This window comes from Lagopus muta, chromosome 10 (genome assembly GCF_023343835.1).
Source record: "Lagopus muta isolate bLagMut1 chromosome 10, bLagMut1 primary, whole genome shotgun sequence".
Classification (NCBI taxonomy): domain Eukaryota; kingdom Metazoa; phylum Chordata; class Aves; order Galliformes; family Phasianidae; genus Lagopus; species Lagopus muta.
In genome coordinates, this window is record NC_064442.1 from 9,257,197 (window position 1) to 9,278,645 (window position 21,449).

A 21,449-nucleotide genomic window follows, 5' to 3' on the forward strand; every position below is an offset into this window, starting at 1 on the left:
CAAGACCCAGAGCTGCAAGTGAAAGAGAGCTTGTCAAATGCTGGGAAATGGAGCAAAGTAAATACTATGGATGTGGTGGGAAATGTGGTGGGTCCCTTGAGGCTGAATCAGCCAGAAGTCCTGAGCATCTGTGGAGGATGAGATTTGGGTAAAGCTTTATAGCTCACATCACTGAAGTGTTTCTGTATCAATCTCTTTCCAAGCTATTACACTTGCAATGTGAAAAATCCTTCGCTCTGGATTGTTTCTGGAAGGAAGTCTTCCATAAGCCAGTTAGTGAGCTCAGGAGAGCAGAAGACAATGCCAACAACTGAATCTTTGACCAAAGAATGGGAAGCACACCTGCTGCTGTTTGATCCTTCCTGGCAGGTAGAGTGCATGGAGCCACCAGCTCCGTGGAGAGACCACACACCTGAACCAGTGCTGCAGAAGCCTATTCATACATGCAATTTATGGGGGGAAAAAAAAACTTGCTAGAGGATTTCTGGTTGCATGGGCAAATATGGAACCTTCCTTCTTGGATAGGTTTTCCCTTTTTATAACCTATTCATAAAGTTTCTTGGTAAAGCTCTGTTTCAGGTCGTGGTCTTTGATCTTAAGAGAGCTTTTGAAGAATCTTCAAAAAATCTGAGGGGGAAATGATCCATAATTGTAATTAGGTGATAAGGTAAAATCAAGGTTTTTAGTATCATCACAGGCACAACATGGAAGATTTTGCAGATGCTTTCCCTTATCTTTTTGGTTTCATTAATTAAGCAAAGCAAAACTCTTGAAGTAGGCATATTTTTACATTCCAAAAGCTTTCGCTCTTGCTCACCAAAGCTCAGGGGCCTGGTGTTGCTCAGCTTCAGGGGGCATGGTGTTGCTCAGCTTGGGTACAGGCTGTGCAATATGCTTTTTCTTCCAAGAAATTTGCAAAGGGGGTTGAGGAACACAGTGCCCAGGGATGAGCTGAACACCTGTTTTTTCTACTCAAGTTTTCCCCAGCTTCATCCCAGAAGGACTTTGCTTGATTTGTTGCAGAAGTGCTGCACATCTATCAGGAATCGCAGTGAACACAGCTCTGCTTAGCAGTTGGTTGACTGATTCGGATTTTTTAGTCCCTCTTGTTGTTGTTGTTGTTGAAGTTCAGCTACCAAAAGTAACGAGTCATTTCTATAAGCTGTGCTTTATGGAGCTCCAAGGAATGCTTTTCCCATGAAACAGCTGCATCCATTGTTTGTTCCCTTCTTCTTGCTGTAGTGCCAGAGGTATCTAATACCTGAAAATCCCAATTAGAGTTAATGTATCAAATGTTCTAATCAAGTAAAGCCAGATGGAATTTATAAATAAACTATGCTGCACTGTGTGCTCTTAAAATTCAAACATGGAACATAAGTCAGTGCAATATTTTCCTGGTTTTATTGCAAACATACAAAACCCAACACATTTCTTCCTCCTTGACTCTGCGTTGCGGAGTTGCATTCACTGGTACTGTAGTTGTTATAGGGAAAACCAGGAGTAGTATAAAAGTCTGTTAACTACTAAATAGTAGATAACTTACAAAGCTGATTCTCTTTGGATTCTCTAACCTCCACCTACCTTCATTTTCTAACAGCAAAATAAGCCATTAGGAATCTCTGAGGATGCAGGAGGGTTGTTGTGTCATCCCACAGCTACTTCATATCTTCATTTAGGTTAGAATATTGCTACTGAGTGTTGCAGGACCTGATTGCACCTGTTGTGCTGTCTTCTAACAGTGACCTCGTCTGGGTGCTTCAGAAGATGTCATGCAGGTTCTGCCATCTGCCAAGAGTATCGTACTTGTCTTTCTTGGTTGTTCCTCATTCCAAAAGGCAGTTCTTTCCAGATTTCAGAGAGGCAGTGGTAAGCTGTCTTACCAACAACTGCTCACTGGGGTCTGTAGGTTGCCATTCAGAACAGAGGAGTCTTTAAGGATGGCTACAGTCTTGTATCTCACCCATGTCATATTGCTGATGTCCTGCAGCCCTGCTCCAGGCTGCTGGCTTCTGCCTCTCAGACATCATTCAACCTTTAAAAGCGGTGTTGGTCATCTTTTTTGTTTGGCTCATTCAGTTTCTGCATCTTTAACTATAACTACCTTCTGGTGGTGTTTTTGTGATTTGTATGTGGTGGAACAGCTTGGGGTCCTGGGATAAGTCCTGTCTGAGCTCTGCACAGGGCCTTCAGGCTGAAGAGAGGAAATGAGGCTATGGTGCAGCTTCAAGGGTGCAGGCAGAGGAGTGCTTAAATGCTTCATGTAGGGATTCGATTATGCTTAGATGAAATCCCCCAATGCACAAATGTGAGACAATTATGTATTTTTTGCTTTACCTAATTGTAAATAATGCAGCATTCACCCAATTTGTAGCCACCAGGAAGAAATAATATCTTTGCTGAATTCTTCTTCATCTCTGGAAAGCTAGAAATGTTACCTGGAAATAACACACAGGCTTACCTGGTTGTATGTTTTATGAAATGTTGCATGAAATTCCTAGGTGACAATTTGTTCCAGAGCAGAGAGGCTGGGAAGCAGTGCTGTAGCTTTGCTTCAAGGAGCAGCTGCTGGTGCCGAGCAGGGTGGTGGGTGGATGTGTGTGCTGTGCCGAAAAGGAAAAGAAATTCTCGTCAGATGTCAAAGCAAAAATAGGAGATTTTAGATTTAGACTGGGTGGAGGAGGTGGGAAACCAGCTCTGCAGAGATGTTAATTACTTCAGGAAGAAAAAGAGCACAATGGAGTAGGTGTAGCAGGAGGTTTACTTAATAGAATTCACATCACTGTGAACCCACTTTCGTTGCATTTAGACAGGTTCACAATGAGGACTTTACAACAGAAATAGTTTAGTAGAGGAAAAACAGTTATTAGTCTTTTTATTAGGGGGAGGGCATTTTTTATGTATTTTCTCTTACAGGAGGCCAAGAGCTACTTCTACCTATATGTCATGCATGGCTTTGGATTTGATGTGTTACAGGGTTAAAAACGCACAGCTGTGGGGTTGCAGAGTGGATCTGTAGGGAAAAGAGAAATAAGTGCAACTGCAGAAATGGCCAGCAGTGGCAGCATGTGAGGGTTGTGATCACTGTGAGTCCCCTTCTGCACTTGCTTTCTTAGCACTGTGTGATGTGGATGCTTCTGAAATCTATGTCTGGGTGGCATAGCTAAAGTCCTGCTTGCCTGGCTGACCTGGCAGCTGTCCCCTGTCCATTGCTGCACCCCCCCTCTCTTGCACACAAGTGATGGAGCAGAGCAGGAAGAGAAGCAGAATGAGACATTCAGTGTTCTTTTGGGCATGTTTCTGGTACTCCTAGTCTGCTCAGGTGAAGTCCCAGGTCTGTCCCAGGTGTATGTCCCACACATCTCTGTGTAGGAGGTACAGCAGATAAGGCAAAGTTCAAACGTGTAGTTGCTGCTTATAGTTTTCTTTTTCTTTCTTTCTTTCTGAAAGACCCTTCTACAAAGTCTTAGTAGAAATGGTGAGGAGAACGATTTCTACTGGCCCTGGTTTGTTAGACAGCTGTAATTAGTTCTCCTTCATTACAAGTTTATTTTTTTGATCAAGGCCTGTTCTTTTTGTCATCCCAGTTTCTTGTTGTGAGTGTGTCTTCATCCCATTTGGAAGGTGGGCTCAGGAGGTGACTCCCTTTGTACCTTTTGCTAGCCCTGTCATGGCTAATGGCATGGGCGTGAGGGTGTGTGCTGTCTTTGTAAGCTGGAGCAGAGATGATCTGATGTTTTGGGGTCACAGGTGAGTGGTTTGTTTCTGCAATTCACTGTGAATGTGGTGCTTTAGGCTCTGGGTTACAGTAGCTTTTTTGTTTTCTTCAGAAGGAGGTGAAGAGCTCTAAGCCCCACACCAAGGTTAGCACTTTCCTCATGATGTCATTTCATGTAATATACAGTTTCTGCTTCCTTAGACCAGTGATTTACTGGTGAAAAGACATTACATTTCAGTCTAGCCATCAGCAAAGAATGGTAGCTAGTGAAGATAAGTGCAAATCATGGCAGTGTAGGTGGATAAATTCCACGAGGGAGTTGCTGAACATGTGAGGGAGAATTTCTCTGCAAACCCATCCCTCTCCCTTGGTCTTCACGTCCGGGTTCACGAGTGTTTCTGATTCACATTGGCTTGATGAGCTGGAAGAACCTGCTGAGCCTGTGATAGCTGCAGCCCGAGGACTGGCAGCTCCCTGCCCTCATCAATTCTGTTTTTAGATTGAGATACGTCTTCACTGAAGATTAGCTGCCTGGTGGGTTGAGGAAATTAAATTTCACAAGGGCTGCAAACTGGAAAGCACATATTGAGAGGTGTGAAAATGAAATGGGGAGGTTTTAATGTAGTGACTTCTTAATGAGAAGATACTATGCCCTTGAGCCTTAGGGCTTTTCTGGAGGTGAAGTTGCTTCAGAACAGCAGGTGATGTGAATTTAAAGAGGAATGATTCTGGAATTTCCCAATCTGCTGAACTGGGACTTTGGTCCCAGAATAAAGGGTGAGATTATTTCTGTCCCATTTCTGATTTGATTTAATGCAGTTCTAGAACTTCAAATTGGCTAGTCTAGCAATCCCACAGCTCTTACTTTGGTCTGTTCCCAGGTAGAGAGGTGTTTGCCAGAGCTGGCTCTGTGGGTGCGTGTCCCAGCCAAGGAAATGTCCTGGTGCTGCTCAGGGCAGCATGTTGGTTTCTCTCTGCCAGATGCTCACAGCCATTGGCTCTCTCCTTCTGGGGATGAGCCTGCTCCCATCTATGCTGCTGCTTCTGGAAATGTAGCACGATGCCAAGGATGTCCCAAGCTGCTGGTAGCCCCTGGCTGCTCCAGCACTGTTCTGCATGGGCTCCTGTGCACATGTTCGCCTCACCTTGACTTGAGAAAATGCCTTTCAGGACATCAGTGTGATTTGGTGATAATGGGGAGTTTGGGAAGGACCCTTTAAATGCACTAAGCATCCCCCATGATAGAAGGTAGCTGTATGTACATACACCATGCATATATCATGAGCAATTTGAGCTGCCAATGCAGGTTTTTTTTCTACCCAGGTTATCTTGTGACCTCTCTGCTTGTTTTATTTGGCAGCTTCTCTCTGTGGGAAGGCAGTGGGGTGGGTATGTTTCAGCCTACGAGAGCTCTGCCCTGCACAAGCTTATTTACTTACTTTTATCTGATGAATGTGCCCAGTGTGTGTTCCTAAACGTCTCGAATCATTTCTGGTTGACAGAGTACTACCTTGTACTGTAAAAATTATTCAGTGTCATCTTTAAATAAAAATTTAGATCTGTCAGGATTGTTTTTCTCCCAAGGGAAGTGAAATTAGCCTGAGATTTTGTTTGGCTTGTGTGGACGTAGCAGGAATGTTTGCCATCTGATGTGCTGGCATCTAGATGAGAGAAAAGGCAAATTTTTTTTAACCACATGTAGACAACTCCACCAGCATGATGAATGAGTTTATTATTCTGTAAGGTGCTTATTACATTATGCTCCTCTTTGCCTTTGTCTGCGGGGAGAACCCGTTAACCACTTCAGGGACTGATGGCAGCTCATTAGAGCTGTTTGTCTATGAAGCCATTAACCTGGATGACAGTCCCTGTGTTTATTTGGGGTTTTGATGCTGTCAGAATTCCATCGTATGTGTTACAGGAATGAGGGCCTGTGCAAAGCTGCTTCATAAGAGTCTGTTTGAATGCTGAGTGGACTCTTCTTACAGGACTGCGGTCCTATGGGAAGCCTTTCCACAGCGCTGTGGGTTTGGCTGGGACTGAGTTGATTTTCTTTGTAGAGGCCAGTATGGCGCCGTGTTTTGGATTCTTCATAAAATCAGTGTTGATCACGGGTACCTCACAGCACTGCGTTGTGTTCTCCTTCTCCTGACTGTTTCCATGCAGCTCTGAGTTGCTCTCTCAGCTTTTTCTCAGGTTTTCACTTGTCTCTGGTGTCTGGGGCATCTGACTGACAGAGGAGGGCTTTTAAAAAAAAAAAAAAAAAAAAGCTAGAGCTGGCTTGCAAGCAATTTCACTAATTGCAGCTTTTTATAAACTTAGCAGATGAACTGACAGTTTCTTGAAGGTGTGTGATCACCACAACCTTCCCTTGGATTCTGCACTGGCTACAGAAAAAATTAACCTCTGAGGGACTAAGCTAATATACTTCATCGCTCAATAAGTTGCTTTGTGTTCTAGTTTGCAGTCTTCATTATTCCTCTTATCGCTTCTTTGATGTTGGACTGTTGTCTAAAAGTTCCCTTCAGCGTGTTTTTTGTGTTTGTGTTTTCTAGATGTTTATTTTAGGAGTTTTTATTACTCTCATTGTCAGCTTCCTGTGAAGGAGGTTCTCGCCTTTCAATGAGAGGGGTCATTTTATTAGCTTTTCAGCCAAAGATGTCTGATTTGATAGGCACAGTAGGGCTGAAATAATACTTTTTATCCCTTGAAATTTATGGTTGTTTCAGAGCTTCTAAAATAACTCAGTAAGACAAATATGTGTAAGTAGTTCACCTGTCTGACGTAGGATATACGTTAAGCACTTTCTTTAATGTTTATGGAAAACATCCTGATTTCTCATTTGGCCGTAGATTTCACCCCCTTTCTTATGACTCATTGTATCCAGTCCTCCTATTGTCACCCTCCCTTTGAATTGTCAAATCCATGCATAAAATCTTTGGAGTTTTGGTTTTCTTTTAATTTAAATTACTGGAATTGAACTTAGGTTTTTATATTGGCCACCTTTCTGCTGCATGACTCAGCTGGAGCACAGCACATCTGGGCAGCTTTCCTTATGCCTCTGTGAGACAGCCATACAAAGCCATGTCTCATCTTCAAAAGTTCATTTCTACGCAGCTTATGTCAGCCAACGCTGCTGAAGAAGAATCGCTTCTTCCCCCGTCTCATCCTGGTTCTTCCTATTAAAAAAGTAAAACAATTTACTAGCATCAGCCACCTGGCCCTGCCCTGCTTTCATCCTTTTGGTGAGAAGCTTCCAGCAGCAATGATTTCATATTGCTTTTGAGCTTGGTCTGGATCGACTGGTTGTGTGCTGACGTTGGTCCTGTGCACACAGCAGGGAATTGTACACTTGTTGGGAAGTGATGGCACAGTATGGGGAGCCACCAAAGATGTGCAGTTTCTGAGAAGGAAAATAGAAGCATCCGCACAGAGGGTAGAAGTTAGGGAGGGGATGGAGGCAAGGAATGTTCTTTCTCTGGTGAATTTAATTTACGCTTTTTGCTAAATGTAAATGATAGCTTAGGAAAAATCTGCTTGGAATACCTAGCAAATGATGTTGCCAGGATACTTCCTGATCATGTTAATTAAGCTGTCCCACAGATTTGGCTTAATTACTGCATAATTTGCATATTGGAAATGATGGTACACGTTACTAAAGAAAGCTCCTGTTCTGCTAGCAGGAAGACAGTTGCTCATGAATTCATTTTCAAGGGAAGGAGTCTCTAGGCTCATATAATGATGTATCTTGAAAATAAAGTTGAGATTTTTGATAATGAACTGGCATGTATATCTCATTCCTTTTGGTATGGTTACACTTGATGCTTTTCCTACCAAGTTCCTGAGAGACTGCATGCCTGCAGCCTTCCTCTTGTTAGCCATTTCTTTGAGCACAAGAACCACTGCTGCTTTCGAGGCTGCTGAATCAGGTATCAGTCAGTGTGAAAGTGGTGGAATATTTGTCCTGAAGACACTTATGTTTGAAGCTGGATGTGCATTGTTGGTGATGTCATTTACCACCCTCCCTGGTTAAGCTTACTGTTAAACTATAATTCATGCGCTTCCATGCTGAAAAAGTGAGATCAACTCCACATTTCTACCAGGGACATTTTATACCCCCTCCATCCCTGCTTTGAGTTCTGTGGTGTTAAACTGCAGGACTATGATGGTACTTTGGAAATAAAAGATGACAAAACATCACAATTCCTGCATCAAGTAAGACAACGTGAAATATGTGTTTTGGGAAAAATTGGGAGTACTGCAGCTTCTCTGTTCAAACTGCTAATTGCTTTGACATATATGGTTGCTAGGATATAAATTTCTGATGTGGCTGCTTATAATTCTTTTTTGATCTGTTTCTAAACAGGTGATCATAAACAGCACAATCACCCCCAACATGACCTTCACCAAAACCTCGCAGAAGTTCGGCCAGTGGGCGGATAGCAGAGCCAACACAGTGTTTGGGTTGGGCTTTCCCTCTGAGCAGCAGCTGTCCAAGGTAACGGGGCTCCCCAGCAGTCTTGTTTGCTGAGAGTGAAGAATTGCGTGTGCCCATCCAGCCTCTTCCAGTCTGCAAATCCTTTTCATCCACGTGCATTGGTCAATTCCTATAACTTGCTGGTATCTCTGTATACAGAAGCAGGCTGCATCTGTGGTCTAAACTATGAACTAAATTGGATCGCTGATGATGGCTCTAGTGTGGGGATTTTGATGTTTTGCCCAGGATGGTTAAAAACGTTTGCAATTCCAGATGCTCACAGAGCTGTGAAGCCAAATGGGACCAAGGCTGCACCTCCTGGAGCTGCCCTGACCCTGGTATCAGCGCAGCACAGCCCTGGGTAGGGGCCGGCTACAGCAGCACATGACTGCCTCTGCTAATGAGTAACAAGCAGTTTAAAATAAATTCCCTATTGTTAGATCAGTGGTCTTGCCAAGTGCTCATCAAGGGGCTGAGGTGTTTGTTCCTGCAACAGAAAAGCATTATTTATCTAGCACATAGTAGCCACTTGAAGCATGGCTACTTGGCATCAAGCTTAGCAGTTAATTAAACACTGTGTCCTAGGACATGGTACGCAGCCTCTCATGCTGCTGTCCTCTTGCATGCTTTATTTAAATGCAGTCCTGAGAACTGAAGTTTCCTGTAGTGTCTAAGATAGCTAAGGCAAGTCATTGCAATTGGAGGGAGACATTTCAATCACTTGGATTTTTACAAGGTTTTAGTTTTCTAAAACTATTTAACTGAGTTTTTGCAGTTTCCAGATGTGTGTTTTTTGCAAGTGTTTCTTAAATACAAAACATATTTTACCTTGCATATTAAGTTACTTTTGGATTTGGGATGTCTGTTAAGGTGCCATGGCAATAATGGGATGCTGTCCTGGGGTGCTAAGGCCACTCAATCAATCACATGAAAAACTGCTTTTTAAAAATGTGACGTTGGTGATAGTGAGGTTTTGTGATGTTCAGATGCAGATGAGTGCTTGTTTCACCTCAAAGAGGTATTTATAGCAGCTAAATAAGTAGTAGGAGGGTTAATCAAGGGGAATCATTTGTTTTGAGTAGCAGGTGTAAGCCATGATACAATGCAACATTTGGGCATCTTTAGAATCAGCACATTTGGTGTTCCTTACAGCCTAATCAGAGAGATTTTACCATATTCTCTGGAATTGACCAAAGACATGCCTAGAATAAGTTTAATGCTGGTATCATTAAGTGACTCTTTAGTCTGTCTTTAATCTGTGAAATGCCATTGTCCATGCTACAGCCTTCTCCTTGCAGGAGAAGCTTCCAAAACCAGCAGAAAGGCTGTTTCTGGTCAGAATGTTGAAAAGGGATGGTTTAAGGGGCACTTCTGAAAATGGCTTAAAATGTTGTGTTTGAAAATCTGACAGTTGTCTGTCTTGAAAATGTTAGAAGAGCTGTTTATTTCTGCCATGCAAAGCAATGGGACCAAGATATCCCTTATGATCGTGGTCTTCCATTTAATTGTTAAGCCATTAGTGTGAAAGATCAAAGATGGTGAAGAGATGACAGAAGTATAAGTGTATTGGGAATAGCAAAATTGTTCCATTTTATGCTGATGTCATTACACTCTTATAAAAGATATAAATAACAGTGTGCCGGGCTTCCCCAAAATACCTGAAGCTTTTAGCCAGGAGCTGGGAGGGTGTGCTAAAACTCCTGTGAACCAGAGTTCAGTAGCCCTGGCTTAAAATAAATAAGTAAATGAAAATGAAGGATGTCTGCTGAAAACAATGGATAATAATGAGTTATGAGAAGTGGTTAGCACACCTATCAACTCCTGCATTTTTTAAGCATGTTGGCTGGCCTAATAAAAGATATTGCCTCTTTCTAATGGTTTTCTTCTCTTGAGATGCTTAAGCATTAATCCATACCTATAGGGACAAGCAGTTCAAATTAAACATGAGCCATTAATGAAAACTGCATCAGTGACCTAGTAACCTAATTAACCACAGACATTGGGACTCTCCCAATCAATGTGGATGGTAATGTCCTGCTTAGGGTCCTTTGCCTCAAAAATGTCTCAGATGTTGTTACACCAAAATTGAAACAGGAATCAAACCAGAATTAATGGTCTGTCTGTTTGTGATGGAGAGGCAGGGCTGATGCTGTAAAACTGGTGATGTGTTTTGCACACCAAGCTGTAAAGTAACGTTTCTGCTATCACTCAGGATGCTGTGGTACAGACATGATAATCTTAGGAGCAGTAGCTAGCCAAGGGCACAGGGACAGAGATTTATGTAGGTGAGAAGTCCAGCAAGCCCATACTCTGCACATTAAAAACCAACTGCAGCCAGTGCCTGGGAAGCGTCAGACCTTCGCTTTCCATTTATGCACATGGGTGTTAGATGTGCTGTATGATCCCTGGCCACTTTCATGAGCAAAAGCTCTCATCCCTGATAATCTGCTTGACACTGAGGAAAAGCCACAGTGGCAATGCCACACATGCAGTGTGGGTCAGGCACCCAGTGGTCCCAGGTGGGAGCATTGCATAGACCATTCCACAAACGCAGAGGGTGAGGAGGTCTATGTGGGATTGCTGTGGGTGGGAGCAGCTGCTCCACGTCTGATAGGAGGAGACGTGAAATATAGTGCCAGAAAAGGAGCTTAAAATTCATGTGCGCAAAATAATGCTTCTTAATGTGTAAAATGTTAAGAAGCTCTATTTCTACATATTTACATATTTCTCCAGGTGACACGCAGGCTGCAGGTTTTTAACAGCCTCTAAATAATCTGTGCAATGCACAACTGCATCTTTGAGTCCCCACTAAATCTCTTTGATCAGGACTCCCAGTGATGCGGTGCCCATGGGCTGCTGAGTTTCCCAGGGGTGGGAGCAGCCAATCCATCCTGCAGCTCGGTCCCACAGCCTGCCGGGGCACTGGGGTGCATCAGCAGCCATGGCAGCCTGTTGGAGAGGTCTGCAGTTGGTGTTTCTCCTGCTTGTTATTCTTTTGTGAATTGTGGGGAAGTTTGTCTGCTCAATGACATCAGGAAGGAGAGGGAAGGTGAAGGAAGGAAAGATGGCAAGAAGTTGGTTTTGGAGAATTAGACATGCCATAGCCACTTGAGACTGCATTTACTGCGTTTTCACTTAGTACAAGCTAAGAATTTCCCTGTTTTGAAAAGCACTCTATTGTTGCAATGGCTTGATAGCTCAAAATCACTTTAGATCTTGGTGGTGATATGCAATTTTTTTTTCAGTACCTCAATTATTTGTCAGTTTTTTATGTTTGAGACAGAGTTGGTCAGCTGCTGGAGAGAGGCAGCAGTCAGCATTGGTAACATAGGATCGGTCAGCTGCTATCGCTGTTGTGTTTCTGCACTCAGCAGAATAATCAAGTGAAAGGCTTTAATTTCATAGCAAGCGAAGGGGATCCTCTTTAGCTTTCAAAAATAAACTGTGAGCAAAATCTAGCAGCTGTTAATTAGCTAAGAATAAAAAACGAGCAGCGCCAGAACTCTATGGATTGCAACCAAATGTATGGGGTAAACAAATAGCAGGGAAGTCTTTCACTTCAGTTTCTGTTGCAGCCCTCTTCACAATGTAATCGTGCTTACAAGTAAGGATAATACTTCCACTCTTAAAGCCATGGGTCTGCCTGAGATTGGTGAAAATCTCACCTACTGGTACTTGTTTTTGAAAGCGTTAAGTGTGTGTGTTGGTAAACTGGAGGCTGAAATCCACTGTGTGAAGAGGTCTTCATCAGTTTTGTATTGAAGGATGCTTTTGTTTAGTCACATATGATTTCCATTATGGCACTGTGTAAAAACATCCTTTTCTTCTTGGCTCAGATGATTTTTCACAGCAGTCTCCTGTGTGCTTTATGAAGATAGCTGTGAAGATAAAATTTGATAGATCACTTCTAATTCTTTTTTCATATTTCATAAAGTCCATGAAGAACCTTCATAAATTTTTCATACTTGCCCATAAGGATTTATTGGAAAAGCGAGACTCAGAACAGCCCTTTACTGTTTGCAAGAAATCCAAGTGCAGAACTTATGTTGACACAGTATTTTAGAAATAATCCTTTTGCTGCAGCTGTTTTGTCACAGTGGGAGACATTACAGAGATATTCTACGTAAAGTTGGAGTCAAATAATGGAAGGACAAAATGTAGAGTAGGTGATGCTAATGGTCTTCATAGAGCTACAGAGGTAATCAGGTCATTTTGTGTGTAAGGACTGCACATGCCATCGAGTAAAAGAGCAATACTTTACATATGCAATTCCAGCTGTTGTATAGAACATAGCAGGATTCAAGAGCTCCATATTCATTATTCATAAGCATTGTTACAGTCTGTAAGTGGCTTGCAAACTTTCAGTTGGCTTTGAAGATGTGTTCCTGCATGGGATTTAAGAGTGGTGTGTGTTTGTTGGAAGTGAGCCTTCCCATTCCTTGACTATAAAATTGATTTTTGTAAGGCTTTTATTTACAGTTTTGTCGTAGGTATTCTGAATTTTCCAAGGATGTAATGGCAGTATTTTTAGCCACGGTGCAGTAAAATAGATCTGTTTATATGTACTTTTAATGTCCTTCCTTCCTAGTGTTTCAAGTTTTCCAAATCACAGGCTACTTCAGCAGAGAGACAAAGTTACCTGCTCACATACTGCCAGCATCTTAATTACTTTTTTTTAAGTGCGCATTTCTTCCATCTTTGCAGTCATCCTTTTAAAACTTTGCATGCTGTTTAAAGCCCCGCACCACTGATTGGCTGCAATAATACTTGTATTTCTAAGCTGCCAGACTGGCTTAGGAGCAGATGTCCTCCAGCAACTTGTAGGAATGAGACTGTTGCTTTTCATCTTTATCTTTCCATTCCACTGACTTCCCCCCTTTGATATTTATAGAAACCACTCAAACCTTTTCCTGAAGTCTTCTACCTTTATTTTTGCCAGTATTTAGGAAATCAGACCAAAAAAGCTGCATTTTCATAGGTCCCTGTAGCACATCCAGATCACCTTTTTCGCTTCTGTCTCAATAATTCCTTGCTCACATGCTGCAGATGTCTGACGAGCACATTTGCATTCTTTAATTTAATTGACTTGCTCTGAGGAGTAGAAGACTGATAATTTTTTTTTATCCAAATATGATTGTATGACTCCATAATCTTACATACTTTGGGCTTAGTATATGAGATCATAGAATCATATATACTTTTGACTTTAATAAACTGTCAGTGTTGAATGAAGAATGTCAAGGGAGAAGAAATAAACAAAACCACTTCCTACCAAGGGGCACCAGCAGCTCTGTGGCATTCTACTGTGAGCTGCAGAGAATCCTTCTTTTAGGAACAGCATTGCCATGCCTTTGGAAGCACCTTCCTGCCAAAGAATTAAAATGTTTTTTTCTTGCAAAAAATAATAAATTATCAAATTTAGTTGGTCACTTCTGGAGATCTATGAGACATACAAAGATAATAAACCAAATAATTTTATATATAGTTAATAATTTTAATAAGCATCTTTTGTGCTATTTCCAGTTTGCAGAGAAATTCCAAGAAGTGAAAGAGGCTGCCAAGCTAGCAAGAGACAGATCTCAAGAGAAAATTGAGACCTCAAGTAATCATTCACAGGTTTGTAATTTAACATTAATACCTATATGCATACAAGATAAATAATTTAAAGCTAGATTTTCTAATGAACTACCAGCCTCTGGCAGCAGGCTGGGGGAAGTATATCAAATGAAGATTGCCCAAGGTAATTATCGGCTGCTGGGCATTAACATTGTCAGAGGAATATTTTTCATCCATCCATGCTCTTTGCCTTCATTTACCTGTAAGATTTTTCAGCAGTTCTGAGCTGTTACAAATTTTTTAATAGCTGGGAGAGCTATACATCCTTTGATTTGTACTGTTACACATAGGTTGGGTCACTAGCAAGTATATCAGCATAATTCTGTAGCAGACAATAAGTAAGATTTATTAAGATACACCTTTTTGTTATCTGTCTAATCTACTTCTGTAGGAGTTCGTTTTGCCAATGCAACGGCTTGCTTCACAGCCACCATGTCTTTCATTGCCTGGATATGATTCATTGAAAGCTGCATTGCAGAAACAGACATCGCTGTAGTGAGGGGCTGGATGGAAGAGCACATGTTGCAATTTGTATAGTATGCTTCTTAGGCAGCACACTTCCATGCAGCCTAGTACCTCTGTGCCCAGTGAGCACTGGGCAGTAGTATGTGAGCAAAGAATGAGGGCTGGTTTGGTGGCAGTGCTTGGCCTGTGCTGGTATTTGGAGGAAGGTTATATTCATATTGTTCAGGAAATAGAGCTGGATGACTAGAGAAAAGGTGCTGAAGCCTCAGGCCTGCAGCTGACCCCCTGGGAGAGGTCCAGGTACAGCTCAGAGAGGCTGACTTTGGATATTTGTGGTTTTTGAAGACTTTGGTCATGGCTTTTATGATTCTCTGCTTGTTCTGTATTTGTGGTCAGCAACAAGCAGTGTGTACAGGTCATCTCTTTGGAGCAGCAGAATTTTGTATATTTTTGGGTTGGTGTTTCTGTGCTTTCAGGAGCACTGTATTGTTTCAATACCTTAAAAATCACAAGCAATCAAAGGCCCTTCAGAAGCCTCATCTGTTAAAGCAATTAAAAATTATTTGTGAACACTTTAAATTTTCATTTTGTCCGTCTTTATCATTCTTGCATTCTTTTATGAAGAAAGCAGCTTTTCACAGAGTGTGAGTATTCAGCTCATGACATGTTATCTGTCCTGTGCATTTGTATCTCCTTGCACTTATATGGGTACAAGCAGAACAGGACCCCTTTCTGGCTGACAAGAAGGAAAGCCCTCTATGTTCTTGTGTGCCACAGCATGCAAGTTGTGTTACTTTTGGGAGGCACAATCAAGCTGCTTGGCAGGAGATGTGGGATGTAGAAAGAAACCCTGCATTAATCTGTGTGTTGTGCCACAGGAATCTGGGCGTGAAACACCATCTTCCACCCGAGCATCTAGTGTGAATGGGACAGATGATGAGAAGGCATCCCACGGTGGTTCTGCTGAGGCACAGCTCAAATCTGAGAATGATAAACTAAAAATTGCTCTAGCCCAAAGGTGAGGTTCCTTTAATATCTTAATTGCATGGAGATGGTGTGCTGTAATTATCTGATGGCTAATGGTATTAGCAGAAATTATTCAGATGTAATAACATAATCTAAAATGATGCAGCAGAAGGAAGGAATGAGCAGATTTTAGCAGGCACCTCCTGGTATCTGATTGGAAGATATTTACCTTTTCCTGATCTGGTTCATGATGAGATCATCTGGCCACACCACCTTGCTTTGCAGAATTTTAGATCTACAGAAATAAGACCTAGGTCACTGAGAAGCAATTGCTACTGGTAACGTATGAAGTCAATCTGTTCCTCCCCTTTGTTTTTGCTGCATTTACTTCAATGCAAATAGGTAGAGACACTTAAAATTCTTAAAGGGAATGCACTGCAGCATAAACGGTTGAAATGAAAACTATAATTTCACTGGATTTTCTAGAAGTCTTTGGGGGATGTTTCTTAAGCTGCAAATAGTGCCCCTTGAAGCCACATTTTTTGCTACTTGCTTCGACAAACTATTTGAAATGCTGAGAAGAGTAATTTGCAGCCACAGTGAAAGTACTGAACTTGGAATATGCGAAGCTGTGGCATTAGAATAGTGCAATTCTTTTCTAGAATCCTGCTTGCTTTGTCTGCCTCTTGTGTGTGAATATGTTTGTGAATGGACAGAAAATAGATCAGGATCAAACTGCTCATAAAAAGCTCTTTAAAATAAAGGCAGCAGTGACAGGAGCAGCATTACACAGTGAGCAACTTTAAGGTTGCATATTTTACACTTGAAGTACATTGTCATCATTTCAGTAGCGTAACCTGTTCTGAATCATACTGGTTGCTCATTCCTCCTGCTGAAGACACCTCCACGGGCACAGAAACTGCTGTGGAAGAGATTTCAGAGCCTCCATTCGCTCTGTTGTTTAGTTCAAAGCTCTGGAAAGTGAGTAGCTTCATTCTTCAGCATTATGTAAGGCATATTGAAGGCTGAGCATGAAACAAGCCATGTGTGAATAGTATCCCCTCCTCTACATTGTCCATCCTGAATGGTCCTAGCAGTGTTGACAAGCTGTAGTGATGCACAGGTACAGGACAGCAGGGTACATCGGTCAGACAGAGAGTAACAAGATGTGGGGTTAAATGGTCAGCCCATCTAACGGTGTCTGGTCCTTCCCAGTTCCTCCAATGTAAAGAAGTGGGAGACAGAGCTGCAGACACTGAGGGAGAGCAACGCCCGCCTGACCACAGCGCTGCAGGAGTCGGCTGCCAGCATAGAGCACTGGAAGAAGCAGTTCTCAGCCTGCAAGGAGGAGAATGACCAGCTCAGAAGCAAGGTAGCCCTGCGCCAGCAGCAACCAGGGATGCCAGGGCACCTTGTGAGCTTTGATGCAGGTGGCCAAAAACAGTGAACAATGGGAGAGGCAACCAGCAAGTTCAAATTGGCAGTTTTTAAGACACAGATACAATTATGGGTTCTGGATAGAAGGTGTCTGTAGTGAGAGCATTAATTGAAATGGTCCCCAAGGAGCTTTGAGGGTTAGCTGTGCTCTTTTCTTACATTGCTGCTGCTTTGTGTGTGTGTGCTAGGGGACGGATGTTGTAATTGATAGAGAAGTCTGGAGGCTGAGGCAGCAGCAGGGGAGTTCACAGAGCTGGGATCATAGGGGGATGTGGACTGCTGCATAGTATGGAGCACTGACCTCTTGGCTTGGACAGTGTGGTGTCGGAGGGGCTGCTGGCCAGGATGATAAACAAAAGAGTGATAAAAGTAGGAGTACAGCTGTTGCATGCCTTTCGAAGCTCACTTCAACACTGCCAGAGGGTGGCTGAGCAGGAATGGTTATAGCGTGGTCACCCACACAAGGCCCAGCTGGAACCATGCAGCAATAAAGCTGCATGGAGGTGGGCAGCGAGGCTGGGAGCAGCTGCTACGGCACCAAACTGGCTCCTAACCACTTCTCAGTGGCTGCAGCCTAGAACTGAAGCAGTTATTTAAACACCCCTTGCTATAGCTGTAGTGTCACTGCCCTGCAGGCCTGCCGGAGCAGCCATGCAATCAGTACCATGTCTCATTTTCCACACAGTGAGGTTTTCCCAAACCTCTTCCCAACCTGTGGGGAAAGCTTGCAGGAAGTGCGGCTCCTGAGGTGAGGAGATGGCTGCCCCTTCCTTCCTGTGGCAGCCCCAGTGACAAGCAGCCCCAGAGGAGGCCATGCTGAGAGCGTGGGGTGGATTTCTTCTCCTTGCCACACTGACATGCCCTGTCCGTTACAACCTTACACTAGTTTCACAGAAATGACATGCAGATTGTTTCCTCAGCCCCGCTTGTTGTAGCAGCTCAGTGTTTTGTGCATCCTTGAGTAATTAGGTGAGGTACTGTGTGAAAGAAGCTAAGTGCAACCCCAGTGCTCCCTCGTGGATGTGTTTGTGGATTCTTTTGAAGGCGAGAAGCAACGATTTTGTAATACTTGAGTGCTGTGATCTGAGAAGCAGATCCATGACATGTTAAATTTGACTTTGCTTCCCTCTGCTCAGTGGAGCAATGCCTGCTCACACTGGCTGTGGTCTGCCCCAGATTTTCTGAAACATGACTATTACATCTGTTTTCTGGCATCTCTTAAAGATTGAAGAACTGGAGGAGCAGTGCAATGAAATAAATAAGGAGAAGGAAAGAAACGCACAGCTGAGCAGACGTCTCCAGGAGCTGGAAACAGAGCTTCAAGACAAAGAGCTGGTAAGTGCCATAAATACAGACAGGGCGTACATTCATACATTCCGGAGCTGGAGTTGCTTCTCACTTTGGGCATAGATTTATGGTCTGGCTTATCTACAGCCAGGGAAAGCCTGTTGTCTCAAGGTATTGCCTGTTTCTAGATTTCCTGGGCAGAACTCTTTGGCAATAGTTGGATAGATTTTCTCAGATCTCAGTTTCACCATATTATGTGCTGTGACAGCACACTTTATTCTGGTGGTTTTTGTATGCAGTGCTTTACTCCCACAAGAAGAGCTGGAGAGGTGGAACAGGTTGCCCCAGGCCAGACAGATGTCTGCTGAAAACAGTTTTTGTTGTCAGTGCCCGCATCCTGTGTTCCTCAGACATCAGGAGCAGCAGGATTTTTCATTAAAAAGACATTTACAAAGCAACTGGGCATTTGCGTAGCAGGCCCTGTTTTCTTTTTTTTCCCCCAGATGGCTCATATGCTTCAGCTTACCCATTTTACAGCCTCCCTCTGATCTCAGGACTAAGGCCAAAAGTGAGAAACTTGAATTCATTTGGAGTAGGCCATTTTGTCATTTTTTATATACAGGGTGGTCATTTTTCTAAGGAGAATGATGTTGATGGCTTGGGGCCCCTGAACAGCGGGAAAAATAATGGGATCCTTGTCTTTTCCTTCATTACAGTGACCAAATGCTCTGTGCTGTTTGAGAAAGAAAGAGCTGTCAGCAGGTGCAGTAAAGTTTGCCATGTGCCATTACAACATCTCAGCTGGCACTCTTAAAAGCAGTGCTCTTAAGGGGCTTTAAGATGGCACAAGGAAATAGTTTAGGGAGATGGATTTTGATGCACTGTTATAAATATAATATGGTTCTCAGCATTGTATTTCCAAGGAAAATGCCATGCTTTCTTCCCAGCCTTCCTGTGGTAATAGCACATATAAGAACCCTTATTTACTAGCATTTTGCTCAGATTTCACATTTTTGTGATGCCAAATGAACCAGAAACTCAATTGTCTTGTGAATATCACCTGTCATCCAATTCATTAATTTGTTTTCAAACTGCATGCTTGCAATAGTAGGTCCTTGATTAGGTCTAAGCCACCCAGAAGTAACCAGCATGAAGCCCAATTGTGAACATTGCCCTCCGAGAAGAACTGCTGATACTCTCTTCATGTAGAAAATGGAGAGAAATTTAAAGACATGGGAGTCAGGATAGAATTATCTATTGAAATATTTATATAGGCATATATTGGACATCAGATGCCATATACTATATAGTATGTATTTATGCACATACATACTGTATTATAGTATATATAATAAGTAAACAGCATAATAGTGTATAAGTAGTATAATGTTTTTATGTTTTTACATACAAGTTCTCAAGCATTGTGTATGTATGTACATATGTATATGCAGGAGAGCTCATATCTCAAAATAAAATTACTCTTCTTTTCCCCCATGTCAATAGCTGGAATATTGCCTGGATATATTTATTCATGTATCAGTTAAACAAATTATTCAGTGCAGTTCAGAAAAGTCTGCAGTATTAAATGGTGTGCTGCCTTACATGAATGTAAACCGATGCTGAGAAACAGAATATACTCATATTTGTTCTTGAGATCATGACCTGTGTGGGCAGCATTTCTGCACTCTCTTCAAGGCACAGCTTCTCTTGGACTGCAGATGTGCTTTTCAGAGATGCTGTCAGTCAATCTGCAAGATGCACTGGCTTTCTTAGTGCCTTTCCCTACTGACCTCAGTGGTGGTGTTCATTTGTGGTATTAATGCATTAAGCACTCTTGATTTCCACCAGACATGGTCTCCTACTGAGTCATGTTGTTCTGTTCATGAACTCTTTTCAGTTACTCCTCTCAGTTTTGACAGCAGGGGTAGAACAGAACACAAACCTGGGGAGGTGTTGCCCAGGGCTGTGCAGTAGGAAGGAGCCCATCGCAACTGTGCTCTGTAGTGATGCCTCTCTACATGCAGCTCATAATTCCACTGGCCCTTTTTGCTGCCATCTATCATTGTAAATTCATGTCTAATTTGCTCTTTGCTACCATCTATAAATTGCTCATAGCATTACAGCACTTCAGATTCTCTCTTATTGAATATATCTTTTGAGTAGATATGTCATTTAGGTTAAGATTTCATTAATATAATTAATGACATCCATGCTAGAGATTGGATTACAGTATCTGTTATAGAAGTACAAAGTCAAAAACGCAGTGAAAAATGTATTCTAGCATATTCTTGAATGCAGACATGCTATTTTGAGTATTTAAATCCAAATACAACACAGAATATAATAAAATATGCAAAATTATTCTCAAATTTTCATTGTTTTAAATTGAAGCTTGCAATGACTTTTCTTTTGTGTTTTCAAAGGAACTGGAAGAGCTCCGAAAGCAGGGTGAAATTATACCACAGCTCATGTCAGAATGTGAATCTGTATCTCAACAATTACAGGTACAGTTTAGCAATGAAATTAATTATAAAGCAATTGATGAATTTATTTTATTTTATAACCCATGCAGTTCTATGTCTAATTCAGGGTTTAAAGGCAAAAAAAACCCAGTTTGCAAAACCAAAAAATACTTGCTAGTTGCAAAATGCACCATGCCTTTTGTAGCACTGGCACATTCATAGGTCTGTTTCTTCCCTTGCACAAGTTAGCATACCCTGGTTCACTTTGCATCCATCTCCCGCTGGTTCCAGACTATTTCACATTCTATATTCCCATTGTGGGGCTGCCCCAGCACAGTCTGGGCTGTGCTCAGAGCACCCCAAGACCTGTGGCTGATCACTGCGGAGGCTTTTTGGGAAGTAACAGATGGGCAGAGCTGTGTGCCGTTGGGGACAAAACTCATGGAGGCTGTGCTGGTGCTTTGTGGTTCCATGGGACTTGGGGTGCATGGCTGTGCTGCTGGAGGTGCTTGCACCCTGTGGGACTCATGGGGCTGTGCCTTGGGTGCATAAGTGCACTAATTAATACATAGAAGGACAAATGTAAGCAGTCTCATCAACTAAACCAGTCCAGCCAATGGCACCAACACTCTAATAGTATAATCGGTGTCAAATCAGACAGAAGTATACAGGGGAGACAGGTGCTGAGCGTGGTTTGATTCGGTGATGCCCATGGCTTTTAGTGAGGGTAAGCATGTGCTTGTGTTAATGAAATGGAGACCAAGCAGAAGAGCTTGTGCGGGAGCAGAGCACAGGATGGGAGGTGTTAGCTGGCTGCCCCACAGCATGCCTGAGGGCTCCCCAGGGGCAGGGCAAACTTTAAAAACAAAACAAAAAAAAACACCTATAAATCCTGAAGTACTGCATAAGGCAATAACATTCCTTGGGCAGTATTTTCTAAAGCTTGTCTTTCAAGATTAAACCACCATGGATAATTCTGTATGTAATTGCTGGCACGGAATCTAATTCTGCAACTGTGGCAGTG

At 42.5% G+C, this 21,449-nt stretch overlaps 2 protein-coding genes across 2 annotated transcripts in view; one reads left to right on the forward strand and one right to left on the reverse strand.

Annotated features, from left to right (window-relative positions):
- RAMAC (RNA guanine-7 methyltransferase activating subunit) overlaps nucleotides 1-21,449 on the reverse strand; it is a 114,314-nt gene that overhangs the window by 42,803 nt on the left and 50,062 nt on the right. The window lies entirely within an intron of this gene.
- HOMER2 (homer scaffold protein 2) overlaps nucleotides 1-21,449 on the forward strand; it is a 50,159-nt gene that overhangs the window by 26,450 nt on the left and 2,260 nt on the right. Inside the window, exons 3-8 of the mRNA XM_048956788.1 lie at nucleotides 8,082-8,213; nucleotides 13,716-13,808; nucleotides 15,152-15,291; nucleotides 16,455-16,611; nucleotides 17,901-18,011; nucleotides 20,387-20,467. Coding sequence (XP_048812745.1) covers nucleotides 8,082-8,213; nucleotides 13,716-13,808; nucleotides 15,152-15,291; nucleotides 16,455-16,611; nucleotides 17,901-18,011; nucleotides 20,387-20,467 — 714 coding nt within the window. The remainder of the gene's footprint in view (nucleotides 1-8,081; nucleotides 8,214-13,715; nucleotides 13,809-15,151; nucleotides 15,292-16,454; nucleotides 16,612-17,900; nucleotides 18,012-20,386; nucleotides 20,468-21,449) is intronic.